Source organism: Rana temporaria, chromosome 6 (assembly GCF_905171775.1).
Source record: "Rana temporaria chromosome 6, aRanTem1.1, whole genome shotgun sequence".
NCBI lineage: Eukaryota > Metazoa > Chordata > Amphibia > Anura > Ranidae > Rana > Rana temporaria.
In genome coordinates this window covers 143544261-143565128 of record NC_053494.1, presented here as the reverse complement: position 1 = coordinate 143565128, position 20868 = coordinate 143544261, and the positions used below count along the sequence as shown (strand labels likewise).

General features: G+C 41.8%; 2 protein-coding genes across 4 annotated transcripts in view; both read right to left on the bottom strand.

Annotated features, from left to right (window-relative positions):
* Window positions 1-2933, bottom strand: part of VWC2L (von Willebrand factor C domain containing 2 like) — a 317351-nt gene extending 314418 nt beyond the window's left edge. For 2 of the 3 annotated variants that reach the window (XM_040357480.1, XM_040357479.1), the window contains exon 1: window positions 1653-2933. The gene's annotated coding sequence lies outside the window, so the exon portion shown is untranslated. The remainder of the gene's footprint in view (window positions 1-1652) is intronic. The other variant, XM_040357477.1, reaches the window with a different exon arrangement.
* Window positions 2934-4289: 1356 nt separating this feature from the next.
* Window positions 4290-20868, bottom strand: part of SPAG16 (sperm associated antigen 16) — a 1251920-nt gene continuing 1235341 nt past the window's right edge. The window contains exon 16 of the mRNA XM_040357476.1: window positions 4290-4586. Within this exon, the coding sequence (XP_040213410.1) occupies window positions 4411-4586 (176 nt within the window). The 3' untranslated portion in view covers window positions 4290-4410. The remainder of the gene's footprint in view (window positions 4587-20868) is intronic.

Below are 20868 nucleotides of genomic sequence, written 5' to 3'. Positions count from 1 at the left end.
GTATCGAGTGTATGTATGCAGCAGAGCTATTTATTCATAGGGGATGAGGCAGGGACCAGAATGATTATTCGTGTGATGAAGGAAAGTGTCCATATGACTTGAGGGTTACAGAGAAAAACAGAAAATGAGAGCGAAGAGCAGAAAGCAGTGCATAAAATAACTGTGAGCCCCCATCAGCTGGACAGAATACGTGTTACGCATAGCCATTAACGCAGTGTAATTGTGTATCTTTTCCTGTGGCCTAGACATTTTAAATCAAATAATCATTTCCCTCAACCTCATCGATATCTTAAAAAAAATTAAGCTATTGAAGATGAAGACACAATTAATTTACTAGCCACACATTACATTAGTGGTGCGTGTAGTCTAAACACACTAGCTGTATTGGTCACACTAGTGGTATTGTCTCTAAAAGCATGATACTTTACTACCTTATCCTGCATAGGGGTGCAGGTAAGTGCCCTGATAATTCTGTTGATCTATTCTAGTTCCTGTAATTTATGCTGCAGGGCTCAGTCCTAATGTGAAGGCTTGTTTTCATTTAAGTGTACAAACCATTTCTCTAATCAGTAGCTTTGGCCAGGGGTTATCCAGGGCTTAGAGGCACTTGGGTGTAATGTCGATATTAAGAACTATTAACTGTCCCTATAGACTTCCATGGGAACTAGCAATCCTATTAACAAACCTGTAAGATTACTAAGGATATCTACTGTAAGGTATTTGTAGATATTCTATGGATTTACTGTGAGGTTGATTATATGCATCAACTTATTGATAACAATACCACTTTTTCTTCTGCATAAAGACTGTTCTGAGTTGACTATTTAATAGTCTGATAGTGCTGTTGCAACGGTTATATGTTCACAAGTGTAGTACATATAAAGTTTGACATTTAACCCTTTCCCTCCATTGAATGGGGTATACTACGCTGTAAAAGGATTCTCAAACGCTGCATAGAAATGTCAACCTTCCTTAAAAAGCTCACCTGAAGGGACGTTTAAAGCTGCAGCATATTCAAATTTGCTTTAAGTACACAGCTGAGAAATGAGACTGCTTGATTTAACACCACTGCATCAAAGACCGATGCATTGTTGGAACTGGCACACATAACATATTGTGAAAATAGGAGTAGAAAGGTGATGGGCACATTGCTACTGTATCTTTGTTAGAACAATCCAGTTTCAGGCTTTGTCTTCAGAGGCCCTAAAGCTTTCGGGGTACTAGAAGATCCAGCATACACTGTTACACAGAGCATGCCTGGACTTTTAGTGGCTTGCCTACTGGAGCAAGCAGTATGCCTGTGCAATGCAGCAGGGTGTTTGATATTAAGGCTAGTGTTAAAAAATCTATGGGACACATCATAGGCTACTGTCATTGAGTAGCTTCCAAAGTCAGGTGGACCCTTCCATAGAGAAATATGTGCTAGGTGGTGATAAAGTTAAATTCATATTTAATCAACTTCAAACATGTTTTTAATTTCTATTTGAAATGAACAAATCTACATGTAAAGCAAGCAACACAGAGTAGTGATTGTGTTTGCAGCTGCATATTCATCAACTATGACTTTCTAGGTGAAAAAAAAAAACTAACCATGAATAATGAATACACAGGTTGTGTTCATTTTGCAGACTCACGCTTTAGTTTTGCCTTACCAGTTAGGGGTTAATCCTCCGAGGATTAGATGGGGAAGTTTGAAGCCACAAGGTTGATTCTGCGGTTAGCCCATCCTTGGAGCCGAAAGAGCCATTGTTTATTAAGAGGAAATACCCAGTCCCTCCAGGTCCCCTGCCATGGCACACAGAGCAAAGCCTTCTCTAGTACGGCAGTCTACAGGAATCCCAGCTAAAACTGAGCTGGATTCACTGATACTCTATGACAACCCAACACCAGATAGATCCACACGTGAGCAGAGGACTCATGGTATCCTTGGTAAGTCCCGGGCACTAGATATCCCTGCCAGTCAGTCACAGCTGAGGAGGTGGGTTAAGACTTCAGCAGCACTAACAGCATGAAATTGGGCTCATACCCAGACTGGAACCCCTTCAACTCCATGGCAATATGCTGCTGCCACAGCCGCCTACAGACAGATCGGTAGACCGTGCAGGAGGACAGGTGGAAGAGAAGAGGCATAACTTTCCCCTTTAATTCCACATAGGAAGGAGACTTGGTGTATCCTAATGCCCAGCTTGTGGATTTGTAACACCTCGGCTTCTTATTGTCGGGACAGATCAGCACCCAGCCACCTTCAGCAGAATTCTGAGAGCAGGATGGAGACGTTCAGCACCTCGGACAGTTCCTCGGATGGAGTAGTGCTGCACGTCCAGGGATGGAGTGGTGGAAGCCTCGCATAGTGCTGATCAGGACCATGGACAGCGGTGCGGGATGCTCTCAGCACCATGGACAGCGGTGCGGGCTGCTCTCAGCACCATAGACAGCGGTGCGGGCTGCTCTCAGCACCATGGACAGCAGCGCGGCTCAGCACCATAGACAGCAGTGCGGAGAGAGGGATTCAGCACCATCGGAAAAGACGCACGGCTTGTATTCAGTGCCATAGGCAGCCGCGCTGTTCAGCACTATAGACAGCAGCGTATGTCGATGTTCAGCACCCTGGACAGCGGTGCAGAGCCGTGGTCAGTTCCATAGGCGGCAGCTTATAGCAGTGCGCGGTACCCCGGACAGCAGTGCAGAGCCGTGGTCAGTTCCATAGACGGCAGCTTATAGCAATGCGCGGTACCCTGGACAGCAGACACGCACTGATCACTCGGAGCTGCTCTCAGCACTACACTCACTGTGACACACACACAGCAGCATAGCAACGTCCAGCACTCCCCACAGTGACACACAACACAAGAGCAATCCAAGTCATACACAGCTGCACACTGGAACACTGGCTAACAGCAGCCCTGCAGCATTCACATAGTAACATAAAAAACACAATGAAATGCGTTTTGTAAATGGAGAATAAAGAGTACAACATACTCCCTAGGGGGAAACATTGGGGACACTTCTGGCCAGCCCCTTTAACCCATTCAGGCAACTGTTTCATGCATGTATCTTGTATACTGTAGATAGCCTATACACACCATTCTGTGTCCATGCTTTGGAAATGTACTGTGTTATTAGAAGTGTAAAGGGGAATACACACATAAATACTTAACTAAATAATAATAATAAAGATTACTCTAGAGCAGTGTTTCCCAACTCCAGTCCTCAAGGCACACCTAACAGGTCACGTTTTCAGTATTTCCCTTAGATGAAACGGCTGTGGTAATTACTAAGGCAGTGAAACTGATCAAATCACCTGTGCAAAATAATGGAAAGCCTGAAAACATGACCTGTTGGTGTGCCTTGAGGACTGGAGTTGGGAAACACTGCTCTAGAGGATCAACTACTTTAGATGTCCATGGTCTCATTGATATGCATCTGCAGTATTTGGCTATGCTGAAATATATGAAACTACATCGATCAGCACACAAACAAGTGCCCCATTGACAAACATAATCTGTTGCTGGAACATTTCAACCCAGAAGATACAGCTCCCTATTTCTGTCCTGTATAAAATGCAGTCATGTGTAACGATCCTCCTGTATAAACAACTTGAAAAGTGCATGCACTGCAGCTGTCCATTCTACATGTAGAAACTGTGGTCATGTACAATGATCCTTGTGTATAAACTTGAAAAGTGCATGTACTGCAGCTGTCCATTCAATTTGTAGGAACTGTGGTCATGTACAATGATCCTTGTGTATAAACTTGAAAAGTACATGTACTGCAGCTCTCGATTCTATCTGTAGGAACTGTGGTCATAAGGATCCGTGTGTATAAAAAACTTGAAAAGTACATGCACTGCAGCTGTCCATTCGATCTGTAGGGACTGTGGTCATGTATAATGATCCTTGTATATAAACAACTTGAAAACGGCAGCTCTCCATTCTAGCTGTAGTATTATGTATACCCTTGTGTAGAAACAACTTAAAAAGCAGTTTTCACTGCAGCTCTCCTTTATCTCTGTAGATACTGTGATCATGTAAAATGATGCTTGTGTATAAACAACTTAAAAAGTACATGCACTACAGCTGGCCATTCAATCTGTAGGAAATGTGATCATGGATAATGACCCTTGTGTATAAAAAACTTGAAAAGTGCATGCATTGCAGCTGTCCATTCTATCTGTAGGAACTGTGATCATGTAGAATGATCCTTGTGTATAAACAACTTGAAAAGTACCTGCAGAGCAGGTAGCTGGATAGTTCAAGGAAAGCACACATCAGTAAATACACACTGCAATCCACCTTTCCAATAAATCTTTATTAAACTACTCAAAGATAAATCATGTTTGGCTTGCAACATAAGAATCCCAGCAGCAGTCATGCTTGCAGTATTTTAGATTACATTAAAATGTGCTCTGCTTTAAGACCAAAATCTGACGGTGCCATCAGAGCCTCCTGAGATGAGAAAATCCCCTTTATGATCAAAGATCACACACTGAGCATCATCTTCGTGACCTTCTAGGCTGGTCAGTTGTCCAGATGTCAATGCCAGAATCTTGACGGTTCCATCATTGCTAGCCAGGGACACCAGTTGACCTGCAAAAGAGAACACATCAGAGGGGTGAGATTCACACTGAGGACAATGCTGAGAATAATGATTGGACTGCACGTGATGTGTGCTGAATTAATGTTTTTATTGGAAATAACTTCAATCCAAGCGTGATAAATCAATATAAATGAGACGGGCTGTCCATGCCAGCAAGTAAACTCATAAATCCCTACTGTGGACATCCTGTGCTTATTTATTGGAATAAACCCTTCATCTACCGCATGGCAGACACTTTATATCCACCTATGTATTATGAGTAGAACGCAGCGGTAGTCTTGGTTGACTCATTTCATTTATTTCTATTTCCAGTGTGCATAGACGTGTTATGTGCATTTTAACAAGGTAATCTCAATTCAGATGGTTACACAAAACAAATAATACCAGTCATATCGTTTTTGTTGCTCTGTGGAGTAACATACAGCTTTTTAAAGCCCAGTTCCACCCAAAACTTTTATTTTTATTTTGTATAGACTTGGAAAAAGTTAAAGTTTATGTAACATTAGAACTTTATTTTGTTCACTGTTTGTAGAATCCAAAAACGCAGCACTGCTACAAGCCTCCACACATATGTTTCAGCTGGGGGTATATCATGGAAACCCACCCCCACGTCATGTGCTGTCTGAGCCAGTCTCTATAATAAAACCAAGGGCCACACTCTGATGATGTCACTTCTTGTAAGGAAAATATTCAGCCAACGCCCAGGAGCTTGCTCCTTACTCATTTTACTCTTAGGAGTTTAAAGTATAACTAAAGGCCAAACTTGTTTTTTAGTTTTGGATAGAGTGGAGAAGGATTAGAACACTTGTTAGTTTTTTTATTGCTGCCTGTGCCCCTGATCAACCTCTCTATTTGTCTGGTTTACCATTATCATGGAAGGTGAAAGTAGAAGAAAACCCCAAATTTTGGGCTGAGACCAGAAAAGTAATAAGGGGGAACTCTTCCAATGGGGATATTAATTCTGGTGACCTGGGGGTCCCCAAGGAATTCCCATAATTTGCAGGTATTTCCTCTCACTTCCTGTTTGGTTATGAGACAAAGTGAAGGTATATCTCCACAATGGGACACAGATGCCCAAAATATCTGACAGGGGTTATAACGCTCCCTTGCTCTATCCAAAATGAAAAAAATGTTTTTGCCTATAGTTCGGCTAAGATGGAACTAACCCCACTAATTTAAAGCGGAACTAAACCTTTAGAAAACTGCGAGCAGGCAGCTGTTATTTGGAGAGGAAATATGCCATGCTTCTTCTGCAATAATGCACATTTGAAAACAAAGAAAAGGCACAAACACCTCATAAAGTTCGCCCGTTTGACATTATGGGGCATTTGTGGCAAATTCGCATGTCGCAGAATGTCCCACAAGGCACTGCGAGATCCAATTACAGCATGCTCTGCTGAGAGATCCCTAATTGGCCAAAGGCAGGGTGCCTTTGGCCAATCATGGCTCAGGGGCCTAAGTCCACGCCCCACACCATATAAGGCTGCTTACACAGTGGTCGTACATAGTGTAATGAACGAGAGCAGCAAAATGAAATTTCTAAAGGAAAAAAAATAATATGAAACTGCTCGCAGCTGTAATGTTTTGACGGATCCTGCCAATATAGATAACAATTTATTGAAAAAAAAGGCATGGGCTCCCCCCAGTCCATTACCAGACCCTTGGGTCTGGTATGGATTATAAGGAGAACCCCGCACCAAAATGTAAAAAAAAATGGCATGGGAGTCCCCCCCAAAATCCATACCAGGCCCTTCAGGTCTGGTATGGATATTTAGAGGAACCCCATGCCAAAATAAAAGATATGGCGTGGGGGTCCCCCCAAAGCCCATACCAGGCCCTTCAGGTCTGGTATAGATTTTAAGGGAAACCCTGTGCCAAAAATGGGGGGCGAGATAGTGCCCACCTCGTGAACCATACCAGGCCACATTCCCTCAACATGGGGAGGGTGCTTTAAGGGCCCCCCAAAGCACCTTGTCCCCATGTTGATGGGGACAAGGGCCTCATTCCCACAACCCTTGCCCGGTGGTTGTGGGGTTCTGCCAGCGGGGGGGGGGCTTATCGGAATCTGGAAGCCCCCTTTAACAAGGGGTCCCCCAGATCCTGGCCTCCCCTATGTGAATGGGTATCAGGTACATTGTACCCCTACCCATTCACCCATACCCAAAGTGTCAAAAAGGTAAAAAACTACAGCAGACAGTTTTTGGCAATTCCTTTATTTAAAAAAAAAAGTGTCCTACGATGTCCATCCATCTTCAATCACAGTTGCAGACGGGGCCGTCTTTTCGCAGTGACAGCTGTTATATAGCAAAGGGCAGGGCCACCCTATGATGTAAATGGGTGACCCCGCTCCTCTAGTTACATCCCCAGGACCAGAAGGGACTGGTATGAATTTTCAGGGGACCCCCACTTTTTTTTTTTTTATATTGCCGGGATCCAGCAATACATTACAGCTGCGAGCAGTTTTAGATTACATTTTTTCCTTTAGAAATGTAATTTTGCTGTGGTACTGTTATGAACATGGGAAAGATGCTCTACTTTATAGGCAGGCTAAGGGGACCCCCAGGCACAATATTTAAAGGGATATTTCATTTTTATTGTTTCACGTTAAGCATTATTAAAATCCCTACTCCTGAAAAAAACAACAGTTTTTAAAACTTTTTTTACATTGACACATGTCCCCTGGGGCAGTACTCAGGCCCCCAAACACTTTTTATGGCAATAACTTGCATATAAGCCTTTAACCACTTCATATCCGTTCTTTAGCCAAATTATGGCTACAGCGCGGACCTGCTTTACCGGGAGGCGTCAATAGATGGCCTCCCCTTTGCATGCTCTCTGCGCACCCCCTGTAGGGCGCGTGTGGTGCGCGCTGTGATCACTGAGTCGCTGAGACTCGGGTGATCACAGATCCGAGTACGGAGCCAATCCTGGCCACTTACCATGTGATCAGCTGTCAGCCAATGACAGCCGATCATGTAATGTAAACAAAAGCTTGGAAATCATTTTTTTTCTCCTCACGCTGTCAGCGTGAGGAGGAAAAAAAGCCGGTCACTGGATTTTGTGCGAGGGACATCGGTCCCGAAAAGGAAGAGGCACATCTGCCTCATCTGTGCCCACCAGTGCCACCTGCCAGTGCTGCCTGCCAGTGCCCAGCAGTGCAAAACAGTGCCACCTATCAATGCCCAGGCATAAGTCAAACACATTCTATATAGACTTCTGGGCCAGAATCACCAATCAAGAGGTATTTATTCTGTTTTTAGTTTTAAATTTTGGAGAATTTAGTGACTAGGCATGGACTAAAGCAATTACCAAATTTCAGCCACTGATTCAACCTTTTATCTACCGGGTGATTTAAAAGAGCTGTGTGATTAAGCTCTAAACCAGGGATATGCAATTAGCGGACCTCCAGCTGTTGCAGAACTACAACTCCCATGAAGCATAGCAAGACTCTGACAGCCACAAGCACGGCACCCAGAGGCAGAGGCATGATGGGACTTGTAGTTTTGCAACAGCTGGAGGTCCACTAATTGCATATCCCCGCTCTAAACACTTGGGGCCAGATCCAGAGAGAGAGTACGCCGGCGTATCTACTGATATGCCGGCGTACTTTCAAATTACCCGCGTCGTATCTTTAGTTTGAATCCTCAAACCAAGATATGGCTGCATCTGGGTTCGATCCGAAAGGCGTACGGCTTCGTACGCCTTCGGATCGTAGATGCAATACTTCAGCGTCCGCTGGGTGGAGTTCGCGTCGTTTTCTGCGTCGGGTATGCAAATGAGCTTTTTCTGACGATCCACGAACGTACGCGCGGCCGTCGCATTCTCTTACGTCGTCTCTAGTCGGCTTTTTCCGGCGTATAGTTAAAGCTGCTATTTTGCGGCGTATAGATAGACTTGCCATGTTAAGCATGGCCGTCGTTCCCGCGTCAAAATTTTTTATTTTTTTATTTTTTGCGTAAGTCGTACGTGAATAGGGATGGACGTAAGTCACGTCTAAGTTCAAAAAATGACATTATTGCGACGCCTTTTCGCGCAAAGCATGGCAGGAAATTTCAAAACGGAGCATGCGCAGTTCAATCGGCGCGGGGACGCGCTTCATTTAAATTAATCACGCCACCTAATCGCATATTTGAATTCCACCGCCAGAAATACACTACGCCGCCGTAATTTACGGCGCAAAATCTTCCTGAGTTCGACTTAAAGCCAGGTAAGATACGGCGGCGTAGCGTATCTCTGATACGCTGCGCCTATCTAAATGTATGTGAATCTGCCCCTTAGATCAGAATGATAATCATGAGATATGCATTTCCACAGAAGAACAAGGAAAGAACTCTTACAGTGTGTGTCTGTTACAGAAATGAGATCATATAGGCATGTAATTTAGAATAAAGAAAAGAGATCAAATAATAATCAGTCTTTTGCCATAGATGAACTGAAAGGCTAGATGATACATCACACAGATGCTAGTGATTCATCACATAATCACACAGAAAATACAGGTGAAATCTGAATATATACAAAAGATAAAATAATGACCGACTATTATCTACCTTACAGTCCTCTAAATTTTCTACATAAGACTTTTCTTATTCCTATATATATATATATATATATATATATATATAAATCCTATCTGGCCCAGCAAGGCCTGAACTCTGCAACTAATGCTGTATGGATCAAAAGGTAGCAGCTCAAAAGAAGCAAATTAAAAACATGCAGAAGCATCGAGCATAGTTCAAAACTGTACTTGGTCTAAACTGTAATGTTTAAAAAAGCATTTTAAAATCTGTATTTCAGCACATTTCAGACAAGAACAGTGCACATTTCAAACAACGTATGAGCGTTCTGATACACTATGAATGACCAATGATATTAGGTGATCTGCATATTTTGCACAAGCTGAATATTTCTATGTTCCAATACCTTCACAACTGTCAAGCCTTATTCCTTAAGAAGCAGGAAATAAATGACCTCCAGGAGTAGCTTGCAAAAGCCCCCTATAGATTCCATTTGTATTATTTGCACTGATTTAAATTATGCACCGATATTGGATTCATCTATGTATATTTTGGTGTATCGAGGACTGTGATCTTAAATGTGTTATTATTATTATAATCGTTCCATTACTACGGTTACTGTAACGTGGTACTATTTAAATTTGAAATATACTTGTCACATTTATGAGAGTGTGAACAGTACCAGCAGCATAGTCAGCCTATCTTTTGGTTATTATTTTCATTTAGTAGCTCGCAGGATTTTCACAATATGCATTGGTACAAATGTTGTAAGAAAAGATAACTAAAGTAATCAGATAAGCAATATGTTTTGCTCTTATTAGACAGCCACACTGTACAGAACAATTTGTTAACAATGACACGCCTATAAAGTCATTGGATGTCTAGCATAAATGCATGCTTTTAAAAAAGTTTAGGGGTTTATTTATTTGATCATGTCAGCAGACTTCATTTAATAACTATGTTTTACTAAATGAAAGCGTTAATTGACAACATATAGGTTTGGGCTTAAAGTGAACACATAGGCCCGGATTCACATACATTGGCGCATATTTATGCCGGTGTAGCGTATCCAATATACTCTACGCCGACGTCGCGCAGAGAGGCAAGCACCGAATTCATAAAGCACTTGCCTCCCAAACTGCGCTGGGTTTCCTTAGCGTAATTTGACGTAGGTGGGAGTGGGCATGAGCCATGCTAATGAGGTGTGACCCCATGCAAATGATGGGCCGAGTGACATCCAAGTACTTAAAACGAACGGCGCATGCACCGTCCCATGGACGTATCTCAGTGCGCATGTTTAGAATCATGTCGGAACTACTCCCTAAGATATGACTGCCTACGACGTGAACGTTACCTACGCCCAGCCCTATTCACGTACTATGTAAACAACGTAAAATATGACGTCTGTGTTCCCTGGTCCATACCTTTGCATGGGTTGCACCTCATATATGGGGAATAACTTTTTCGCCGGACATACGACTTACGCAAACCGCGTATATTATGCGCCGGGTGCAAGTAAGTTCGTGAATCGGCGTATCTCCCTCATTTGCATATGTGCATAGAAAATCAATGGGAGCGGCAAATGCGCCCAGCGTGAATATGCGCCCACGATACGACGGCGTAGGCAAGTTACGTCGGCCGTAGGAAGCCTATTTTTAGGCGTATCTTAGTATGTGGGTCGGCGCATAGATTCGACGGCGCACATTTGTACTTATGTCGGCGTATCTTGAGATACATCGGCGTAAGTGCTTTGTGAATCCGGGCCATACTATGCTCATTCAGGAGTAATTAACAGGTTCACTTAACACATTCCTCCTGCTGCTTATTCACTCCTGTTACCCTGTTCACCAGAGCCTAGCCTTCTGTAAGCTTAAAGCGAAGTTCCAGCCTTTTACTGTTTATAAAAGTCAGCAGCTACAAAAAGTGTAGCTGCTGACTTTTAATAAACAGACACTTACCTGCTCCACGGCCGCTCGGAGCTCCGCTCCTCTCCCCCCCCTCTCTGGCGGCGCCTCCATTCATAGTGTGGGCACCCGGCCGTGACAGCTTTCGACTTCACGGCCGGGCACTCGCTGTGCATGCGCAAGTCGCGTGTCCCAGGAGATCACCTAAAGGGAGGGGCCACGTAAGGCGAGAGGAGTCACCGCCTAGGTGGTCCCTGGGTGGAAGTAGGAAGTGGGACAGGAAGTCCCACTCCTACCGAAGCTCCCCTCCCCCCAAAAAAATTACATGCCAAATGTGGCATTTAAGGGGGCGTGGAGTGCTTAAAGCACAAGTTCCACTTTTGGTTGGAACTCCACTTTAAAGTCTGTCTAGTCAGACAGAAAGTTAAGGATCCATCCCCATGACAGTACTTGGGTCTGGTAATTATCTGCTTAGGCACCCTTTGGGGTATGAAGGAGCGAATGATTCTCTCTCTTTTCACCCACCTAACACACAGTACTGGCTTTTCACTTTTGCACTCATAGGCCAGTGGGAGAGAAATGTGCCCTAAATAGACAAAGTACCTGCGCACCTATAGGGCCAGGTGAGAGAAATATGCGCTAAATGAACGGTAGAGGTTAATCTTAAAATACAATTTGTAGATCAATGAGCAATTCAGCCAATGACAGGCTAGTATATTGTAAATCTGAAGCTCACTTCTTGAAATGTCTGTAACTACCAGTCTAAACGTCCAACAGTCTCCAGTGTTTGGGTGTAAAACAACCATCTTATCTGCACATTACAACTGACCATTTATTTCCATGAACAAGCATCCGGAGGCTTTTTGCCTCTGTAGTAAGATTTTTCCTAGAGATGGGAAGAACGGAGATTCAATTTGATCTCATTTCAGAAAGTACATTCATAGTATTGTCCCATATGTCCCCCTTTGCAGCATTATCAGAACTGTGCTTTTCAATTTCAGTTCTCAGTCAATTGTCCTTCAAGTCCATCAGACCATGGAGATGTCAGGATTGTTTTGTTTGAGTTAGCTAGAAAAATACACTGCAGTATAATGGAAGGAAACAAGAATGATACAAGACCCTAACCTTTTCATTCCTGTAAGCATGTTCAGTTCAGGCTTGTACTGGGTAACTTCATGGTTAAACCATGGAATATTTATGCTGAATAAATCATCAAGGATACATTTCAGCTATACTGTTTAGTACAATGTATTTTTTCAGAAATTATTCCGATTTCAGCACACATAATGGAAGATAAGCACTTTTACTTTTGTAAACACATTATAGCTTACAGGTAATATATCAGTAAAATTACTCATGATATGCTATTCCTGGGGAAAAAAAAAACAGTATTTGGAAAATTGTTTATCTGTCTTCACTGACACCACTACTTCTACAAAGAAAATCACTAAAGTAAAGGCCCTCCCTTAAAAAGTTGACTGATAGATTTATTTTCTCACCACTAGATCCTACCCACTATTCAGGACTATAATGATCTCAAAAAGTATTGATCCTTCCTAGGCTCCTCTATTTGTTCAGATAACATAAAACGGACTTGTTTTTTTTACATTTCAGGTTCATATATTTTAAGGCTCTCTTATAGTTTTTTGTTTACTACAAACAAAAAATATTCATACTGAATGGACCCATGACACTGGTATCATAGAGCAGCGTTTCTCAACTCCAGTCCTTAAAGGGGTTTTCCAACTTTTTTTTAAGTTTATTAAAAGTCAGCAGCTACAAAAAGTGTAGCTGCTGGCTTTTAATAAACTGACACTTACCTGCTCCACGGCTCCAGCGACGCGCCGGCCGGGGCTCCGCTCCTTGCCCCCCCCCTCGCCGGCCGGCGTCTTCATTCTTAGTGTGGGCACCCGGCAGTGACAGCTTTCGGCTTCACGGCCGGGCACCCACTGCACATGCGTGAGCGGCAGTGCGCATGCACGAGCAGCGCGGCGCCATCCGATTGGACAGGCGCTCGCCTACAGGGAGGGGCTGTGGAAAGGTGATTAAGCTAATCGCCTTTCCAGCCCCTCGGCGGAAGGAGGAAGTGGGACAGGAAGTCCCCTTCTCCTGAAGCCCACACTCCCCCCCCCCAAAAAAATTACATGCCAAATGGCATGTAAGGGGGCGAGGAGTGGGTTAAGCGGAGGTCCGTTTTTAGGTGGAACTCCTTTTTAAGATGCCCCAAAAGGTCATGTTTTCAGGATTTCCATTATTTTGCACAGGTGATTTGATCAGTTTCACTGTCTTAGTAATTACCACAGCTGTTTCATCTGAGGGAAATCCTAAAAAAACTTGACCTGATGAGGGGGGGGGGGGGGGGGATTGATCCCTTGAGGACTGGAGTTGAGAAACACTGTCAAAAATAAACACACACACCAGTGCACATTTTCTTTCCAACTGCCTCTCTCTGATTGATAAATATAGCCCCATAGGAACAGAGCTAACAGCATGGCTAGGGGAATTGGATGGGGGGAGGGATTTGAGTAATTTCGACGTATTTGTATTTTATTGTGTATATATATGAGTTTGAACTATATATGAGTATGTCAACATTAGGCCCGGATTCACGTAGAAGCGCGTATCTTTGTGCGGGCGTAACGTATCCTATTTACGTTACACCTCTGCAACTTTGACAGGCAAGTGCCGTATTCTCAAACCAAAGTTGCGGCGGCATAGCGTAAATAGGCCGGCGTATGCCCGCCTAATTCAAATGTGGTAGATGTGGGCGTGTGTTATGTAAATTTTATGTGACCCCACGTAAATTACGCTTTTTACGAACGGCGCATGCGCCGTCCGTGAAAGTATCCCAGTGCGCATGCTCCAAATTAACCCGCAAGAAGCCAATGCTTTTGACGTGAATGTAAATGACGCCCAGCCCTATTGGCGAACGACTTAGGCAAACAAAGTAAAACGTGCTGTGGGCTGGATCTGTGACACATGCAGTCACAGATCCAGTCAGCCATCCATCCCTGCTCAGCCATCCCATACCCATACTGTGCAATACTCTGCAATACCCCACAATACTCTGCAATACCCCACACTACTCTGCAATACCCCACACTACTCTGCAATACCCCACACTACTCTGCAATACCCCACAATACCCTGCAACGTCGCCTATGGGGATTTTTAAGTAGCAAAGTTTGGCGCCATTCCACGAGCGTGTGCAATTTTGAAGGGTGACATGTTGGGTATCTATTTACTCGGCGTAACTTCATCTTTCACATTTATGCAAAAGAATGAAGAAAAAATACTAAACTTGCTAAATTTTATAACAGAAACAAAGAAAAATTCATTTTTTTTACAGAATTTTCAGTCTTTTTTCTCTTATAGCGCAAAAAAATAAAAAACCCAACGGTGATTAAATACCACCAAAAGAAAGCTCTATTTGTGTGAAAAAAGGACGAAAATTTCATTTGGGTACAGTGTTGTATGACTGAGTAATTGTCATTCAAATTGTGAGAGCACCGAAAGCTGAAAATTGGTCTGGTTATTAAGGGAGTTTACGTGCCCAGTGACCAAGTGGTTAAAGTGGATGTAAACCCACCCTCATCCTTTCTAAACTACTGCCATAGTGCTGATCTATAAGGATATACATGCCTCCTGCATGTATCCTTACCTGTCAAATGTCTCCCCTCTGCAGATTCTGTGGGTGGATCTGTTGAATGGAGCTCGGTGGGTGAAGTCGTGATGTCAGTAGACTCCCCGCCCACCTCTACACGCCCCATGTCAACATGCATTTTCTCCTGTGTATTCTTTACACTAAATTCTGCTATGATCACCAACATCCAGTCAAAATCCAGAAAATTAACCACATGACTTCAGAAAAGGAGTGAGGGAGGGAATTAAAAAATAATGCCTGGCTCAGGCTAGTGCATGAGATATGTATATAACCTGTCATTCACAGCAAGGGGGAAGAATGGACAAAAGTTTTCTCCTGTTTGTCCGTTTATCTCACTGAAAAAAAGAAAAGAGGATTGCTCAGAGCTGGATTAACTCTTTGTGGTAAGACTGGGCACAGATGATAGGAAATCTTATACTCTACATTGTGACAGTAAAAAAAATATAAAAAATCGGGTTTACATCCACTTTAACTAAAGTCGTTATATGGCAATGCAGTTATTTTAGTTGTTTTTTTTCCTTTGTATGGTATTGTGCTGCAGGACCCAGATATACCTTATGTTTGGCATTAGCCAGCTGTATCAACTTCAATGGATTACCTACAAATCAACTCATGGATAGAAGGGGAGGCAACCTTTCGAAGTCTATGCAGTATTCCGTGCATCTAGTTTGGGGAAAGATGTGCTGAGGGTCATATATAATGGTGTTTTCATCTTAAGTTTTGGGAAAGGCAAAGGGGGGTTGGGACCTGAGAAAGGATTACCATATCTGCAGTTCCACTTTAAATCACCTGTGTGAAAATAAGAGTTTCCAACAATCTCTCCCTGCAAAAGAAGATAAGCACTTCCAAATGCACTGCACAGTAAAATATGAACAGACATAACAGACATTGTCCGCTGAAGTATTTTTAGAAACCAGAATTTTCAGGGGTGTCAGATTCCTGTCAAGAGAAGTTCTCTCTTTGTTTACAGACTCCCTGTCCTAAAGATAGAACGGGATGTTTGAGGACATCTTTCCAAAGTGTTAGTAGTTGTCACCAGAACAGGTATCCCCATTAGACACTTTCCCCTCTGTTCATCTTCAGGTGACAACTGAAAAAACAGACAGGGTCATAAATGCCTATGTGTAGGTGTTTGTAATTAAGCTGAACTTACAGTATCTCACAAAAGTACACCCCTCACATTTTTTGTAAATATTTTATTATATCTTTTCATGTGACAACACTTAAGAAATTACACTTTGCTACAATGTAAAGTAGTGAGTGTTCAGCTTGTATAACAGTGTAAATTTCCTGTCCACTCAAAATAACTTAACACACAGACAATAATGTCTAAACCACTGGCAACATAAGCGAGTAAACCCCTAAGTGAAAATGTCCATTTTTTCCTCCCTGTGGTTTCATAGTTTGTCATAAAATTTTGAAAAAAGGTAATTTTTCTCCTTCATTGATGTGTGCTGATGAGGCTGTACTGATGGAGTCTGATAGGCTTCATTGATGGGCACTGATAGGCTGCACTGATAAGTACTGATGGTGGGCACCAATGGGTGGCACTGAAGGGCACTAATAGGTTGCACTGATAGGTGGCACTATTGGGCACTGGTAGTTGACACTGATGGGCACTGATGAGTACTGATGGTGAGCAATGATGGTTGGCACTGATGGTAGGCACTGAATGGCACTAATAGGCAGCAATGATTGGTGGCACTGATGGGCATTAGTTTGCAGCACTAGTGGACATTGATGGGTGGCACTGATGAGCAAAGGTAGGTGGCCCTGTGGGCACTGGTAGGTGGCACAGATAAGGCAGCCATGGCTCTCTGCGTGAGGGACCGATGTGAGGGATTATTTTTCTCTCACACTAACAGCATGAGAGAAAAATAAGATACCGATTACCTATCTTTTGTTTACATCTTGTGATCAGCTATCATTGTGTGACAGCTAATCACATGGTAAGGGCCCAGGATAGGCCCACTTACTCCGATCTGTGATCACCCGAGTCTCAAACACTCAGTGATCACAGAGCGTGACGTGCGCGACGCTCAGGCAGGTTATGCATGGGAGCACGTCTATGGATGCCCGCCCAGCAATAAAGGCCCACGCTGTAGCCATCTAAGTAGTTAATGGCTGTGTGTTGAGTTATTTTGAGGGGACAGCAAATTTACACTGTTATACAAGCTGTACACTCACTACTTTACATTGTAGCAAAGTGTAATTTCTTTAGTGTTGGCACATGAAAAGATTTAATAAAATATTTACAAAAAATGTGAGGGGTGTACTCACTTTTGTGAGATACTGTAAGTCCCTGAGTTGATTTATTTACTTCCTTATTGCAGAAAGGGCGAAGAAGTTTTATCAGAAGGAATTTCTTGTGACAGCTAAATTTGTGAGGGGTCAGAGAGGAACTGGGTCCATAAAAAACTGTAATACTAGTAGTTGGTGAGTGAGGAGCACTATATTACATAGTTGGCTGGCTGTTATTTCAATCAGGAAATACAGTTAATGTGTTTTGGGAGATTTAAAGGCATTCCCTTCATTTAGGGTTAATAAAATCATGAAAACATGACATATATAACTTTTAATAAAATTAGATCATGTGTAGAGATCGCAAAGAGCAGTTTGAAGGTAGTAGTTGTGTCTATCATTCAACAGAAGTTCATTGTAGTCATGCCTGTGCACTTTTTTTTAATAATCCTTTAAAACCTGAATGGTTTTCTGACTCTTACCAACTTCAAAAAAAAAAAAAAAAAATCTGGATAGTGATACACTAAGTGTAAGGCAATTGTCTAGCAAGGGGCATATTTTAGATGCACAGAAAATAACACAATTTACAGGTTTGTTATTGCTACTTTAAGTGTTAGAAATATGTATTTTTTTTTTGTCTGGAGTTTTTATTTATGTCAGACAGGTTCTGAAAATTCCAGATTTGTTAGCTGACAGCAGTGGGTGGTTGGCATTTATGATAGTATACAGAAAACTTCAAACAACCTCAAGAAGTTATTGCTGACCCAGATGACAGGTACAGGTAGCTTGGGTACAGTTAAGGCTGCCAAGAATGATCCGTTTGCAACTAAAATGTATTTTTACTTACTGGCTTCTAAAATGTTCAGTAGAGGCTGAAAAACACATTATTACTAAACAACTTTATTTCATTTAAAATATACATTTATGGGAATGGTAAAGGATGGTATATCTTGGCTAAACGTGGACATTAAATGCAAAATAGTGATAGAGCACTGACTGTTTAAAAGATCTGAAATCCATGTAATTGATTGTATTAAACAAAAAAAGACCGTATTACTTGGCATATTGTTCTGCCTAAGCAAATGGACTGATGTAGCAATAAAATAAATAAATAAAAAATCTGAATTCCTGGCAGATATAAAAGACACAAACTAATGCAGCTCTGTATTTAACATTGCATTATTAAATTTAAGTTTTTAAAGAATAACTTAACTTTTGTTGAGAAAAAAACACTCTGGGTACATTGCAGAGATTTTAACCACTTCCTTACCGGGCCTATTCCTATATGAAAAAATCATATTTTTTTGCTAGAAAATTACTCAAAACCCCCAAACACTATTATATATATATATATATTTTTAGCAGAAACCCTAGGGAATAAAGTGGCGGTCATTGCAACTTTTTTCCACACACAGTATTTGCGCAATCATTTTTCAAATGCTTTTTTTTTTGGAATGAATTAAAAAAATAACAAAACATTAAAGTTAGCCCAATTCTGGTCCTCACTCTGTCACAAGCGATCGCAGTTGCCCGATAGTGTCTAGTGGTCAAAAGGCGAAGCGACATAAGGTAACGTTGTTTCCCCCAGCCGTGCCATTCTGCCGCAGTAAAACTGCGGCGGCTGGTCGACAAGTGGTTAACTGCAGCAAAGAAGAAGCAGATCCCCACCATTCCAGGCAAGGTTGTGTTATGCTAAATTTTAGAACTGGATGGAGAAAAATACAAAATGTTCGGTAGGTAAAAAAGCTCATATGTACAGTATGATTTAGGTGTTTGCCTGGAGTTCAGCTTTAAACTGAGCCAAAGAATCATTTGCTGATGTTACATTTAATTTAAATTCCCTGCAGGTAAGGGGAAAATGTATGCTTTTATGCTCTAGTAAGGGGTCATTTTATATATATATATATATATATATATATATATATATATATATATATATATATATACACAAAAAAAACTGAATATCTGCTGTTAAAATAACAATTGTTTGGCATGTCATCAAAGTTTGACACTAAAGAAAAAGTCACAAGGGGCTGATCCTTGTCATTTTGGATGTCATTCTCATGAACACAAAACACATGCGAGCTTCAGCTCCCTGCAAATTGGAGGCATATATTGTTGTTCCACAGCTAGAGCGCTACTCTCAAGCCTTGTAATATCTTTCCTTTTATTTGTGCTCTGCATCTGAGCATTGTTGAAATGTGAAATCTCCCATCTCCACACTTGGTGAGATTTTTTATTTTGCATTTAAATGACTTTTGCAAACTTCTGTACTCACTGTGGAAAAAACCCAATACTCAATTTCCCCTTGAACTTGCAATTACCCTTTTGTCATAACATCTCCAGCCACATTCTATTAAGATGTAACTATTAAAATGATAAAATGGTGTATTAATCGGCCAGGTGTTGTCAGTGAATCAGACAATGGAACTGCAATTTTAAGCTCAGCATTAAGTGTTCAGAGATTGGTACCCAACGTGAAATTATGTTGCACAGATCCTTGTTTTACAACATGTTTAACAATGTGAGAAGATATAGAACCCAATTCCCTGGAGCAGCCCAGACACAATGCGTTTCATCCATTATTCAAATAGCACAAAAGCGGCACACAAACCTTCTAAATTCTCCTACATAAGACATATTGACTGGCATAGAATTGTGATAAGCGGATCTGCTCACTGCTGTGTCATTTATTATTGCAGTTAAAATTTGTCCATACTTCTTGAGAAGACCAATAAAAATAATTCTTCTATAAGTGTAATACTGTATGTATGCTTTGATAAAAACACAAAAATTGCCATAGCTTAAGCCCTGTACACACGATCGGTCCATCTGATGAAAACGGTCTGAAGCACCGTTTTCATCGGTTAACCGATGAAGCTGACTGATGGTCGGTCGTACCTACACACCATTGGTTAAAAAAAATCGATCGTGTCAGAACGCGGTGACGTAAAACACGACGTGCTGAAAAAAATGAAGTTCACTGCTTCCAAGCATGCGTCGACATGATTCAGAGCATGCGTGGATTTTTAACAAATGGACATGCCTACAAATCGTTTTTTTTCTATCGCTTAGGTATCCATCGGTTAAATTTAAAACAAGTTTTCTTTTTTTTAACCTATGGATAAATAACTGATGGGGCCCACACACGATCGGTTTGGTCCGATGAAACCGGTCCATCAGACCATTCTCATTGGTTTGACCGATCCTGTGTACGCGGCATTAGAGGCATTTATGAAAACATAAGGTGGAGCTCCAGTCAAACCCTTTTTATTTAAATGTTGGAAAGAGCTGGAGCCTGTCAACAATTAGTCGTTCTTTTTGTCCCAAGTGGGGAAATTTTTCCTCACTATATATCCTAGTGACACCTGTTGGCAGGACTGGATTAAATGTTGGGCACAGTTGGCTTGTCCCTGTAGGCAGCAGCAGCAAAATGGTAGCTCTTTCTTGTCTAGTCATTGGACACACATTGGACATTGGACTGTAATTATACAGTCTTCTCATAAAAGCTTAACTACACATGGTCACAGTATTCTATATATATATATATATATATATATATATATATATTTCTCAAATCTGAGTCATAGGGAAAGCATAAGAATTGTCAAAAGATCTGTGGGAAAAGGTAGTTGAACTTTGAACTGTATAAAATAGGAAAGGGATATAAAAAGATATCCAAGAAATTGAGAATCCCAATCAGCAGTGTTCAAACTCTAATCAAGAAGTGAAAAATTAGGGGTCCTGTGGAAACCAAACCATGGTCAGGTAGACCAACTAAAATTTCAGCCACAACTGCCAGAAAAATAGTTTGAGATGCAATGAAAAACCCACAAATAACTTCAGGTGAAATACAGGACTCTCTGAAAACATGTGGTGTGGCTGCTTCAAGATGCACAATAAAAAGGCACTTGAAGAAAGATGAGTTGCCAGAAGAAAGCCATTA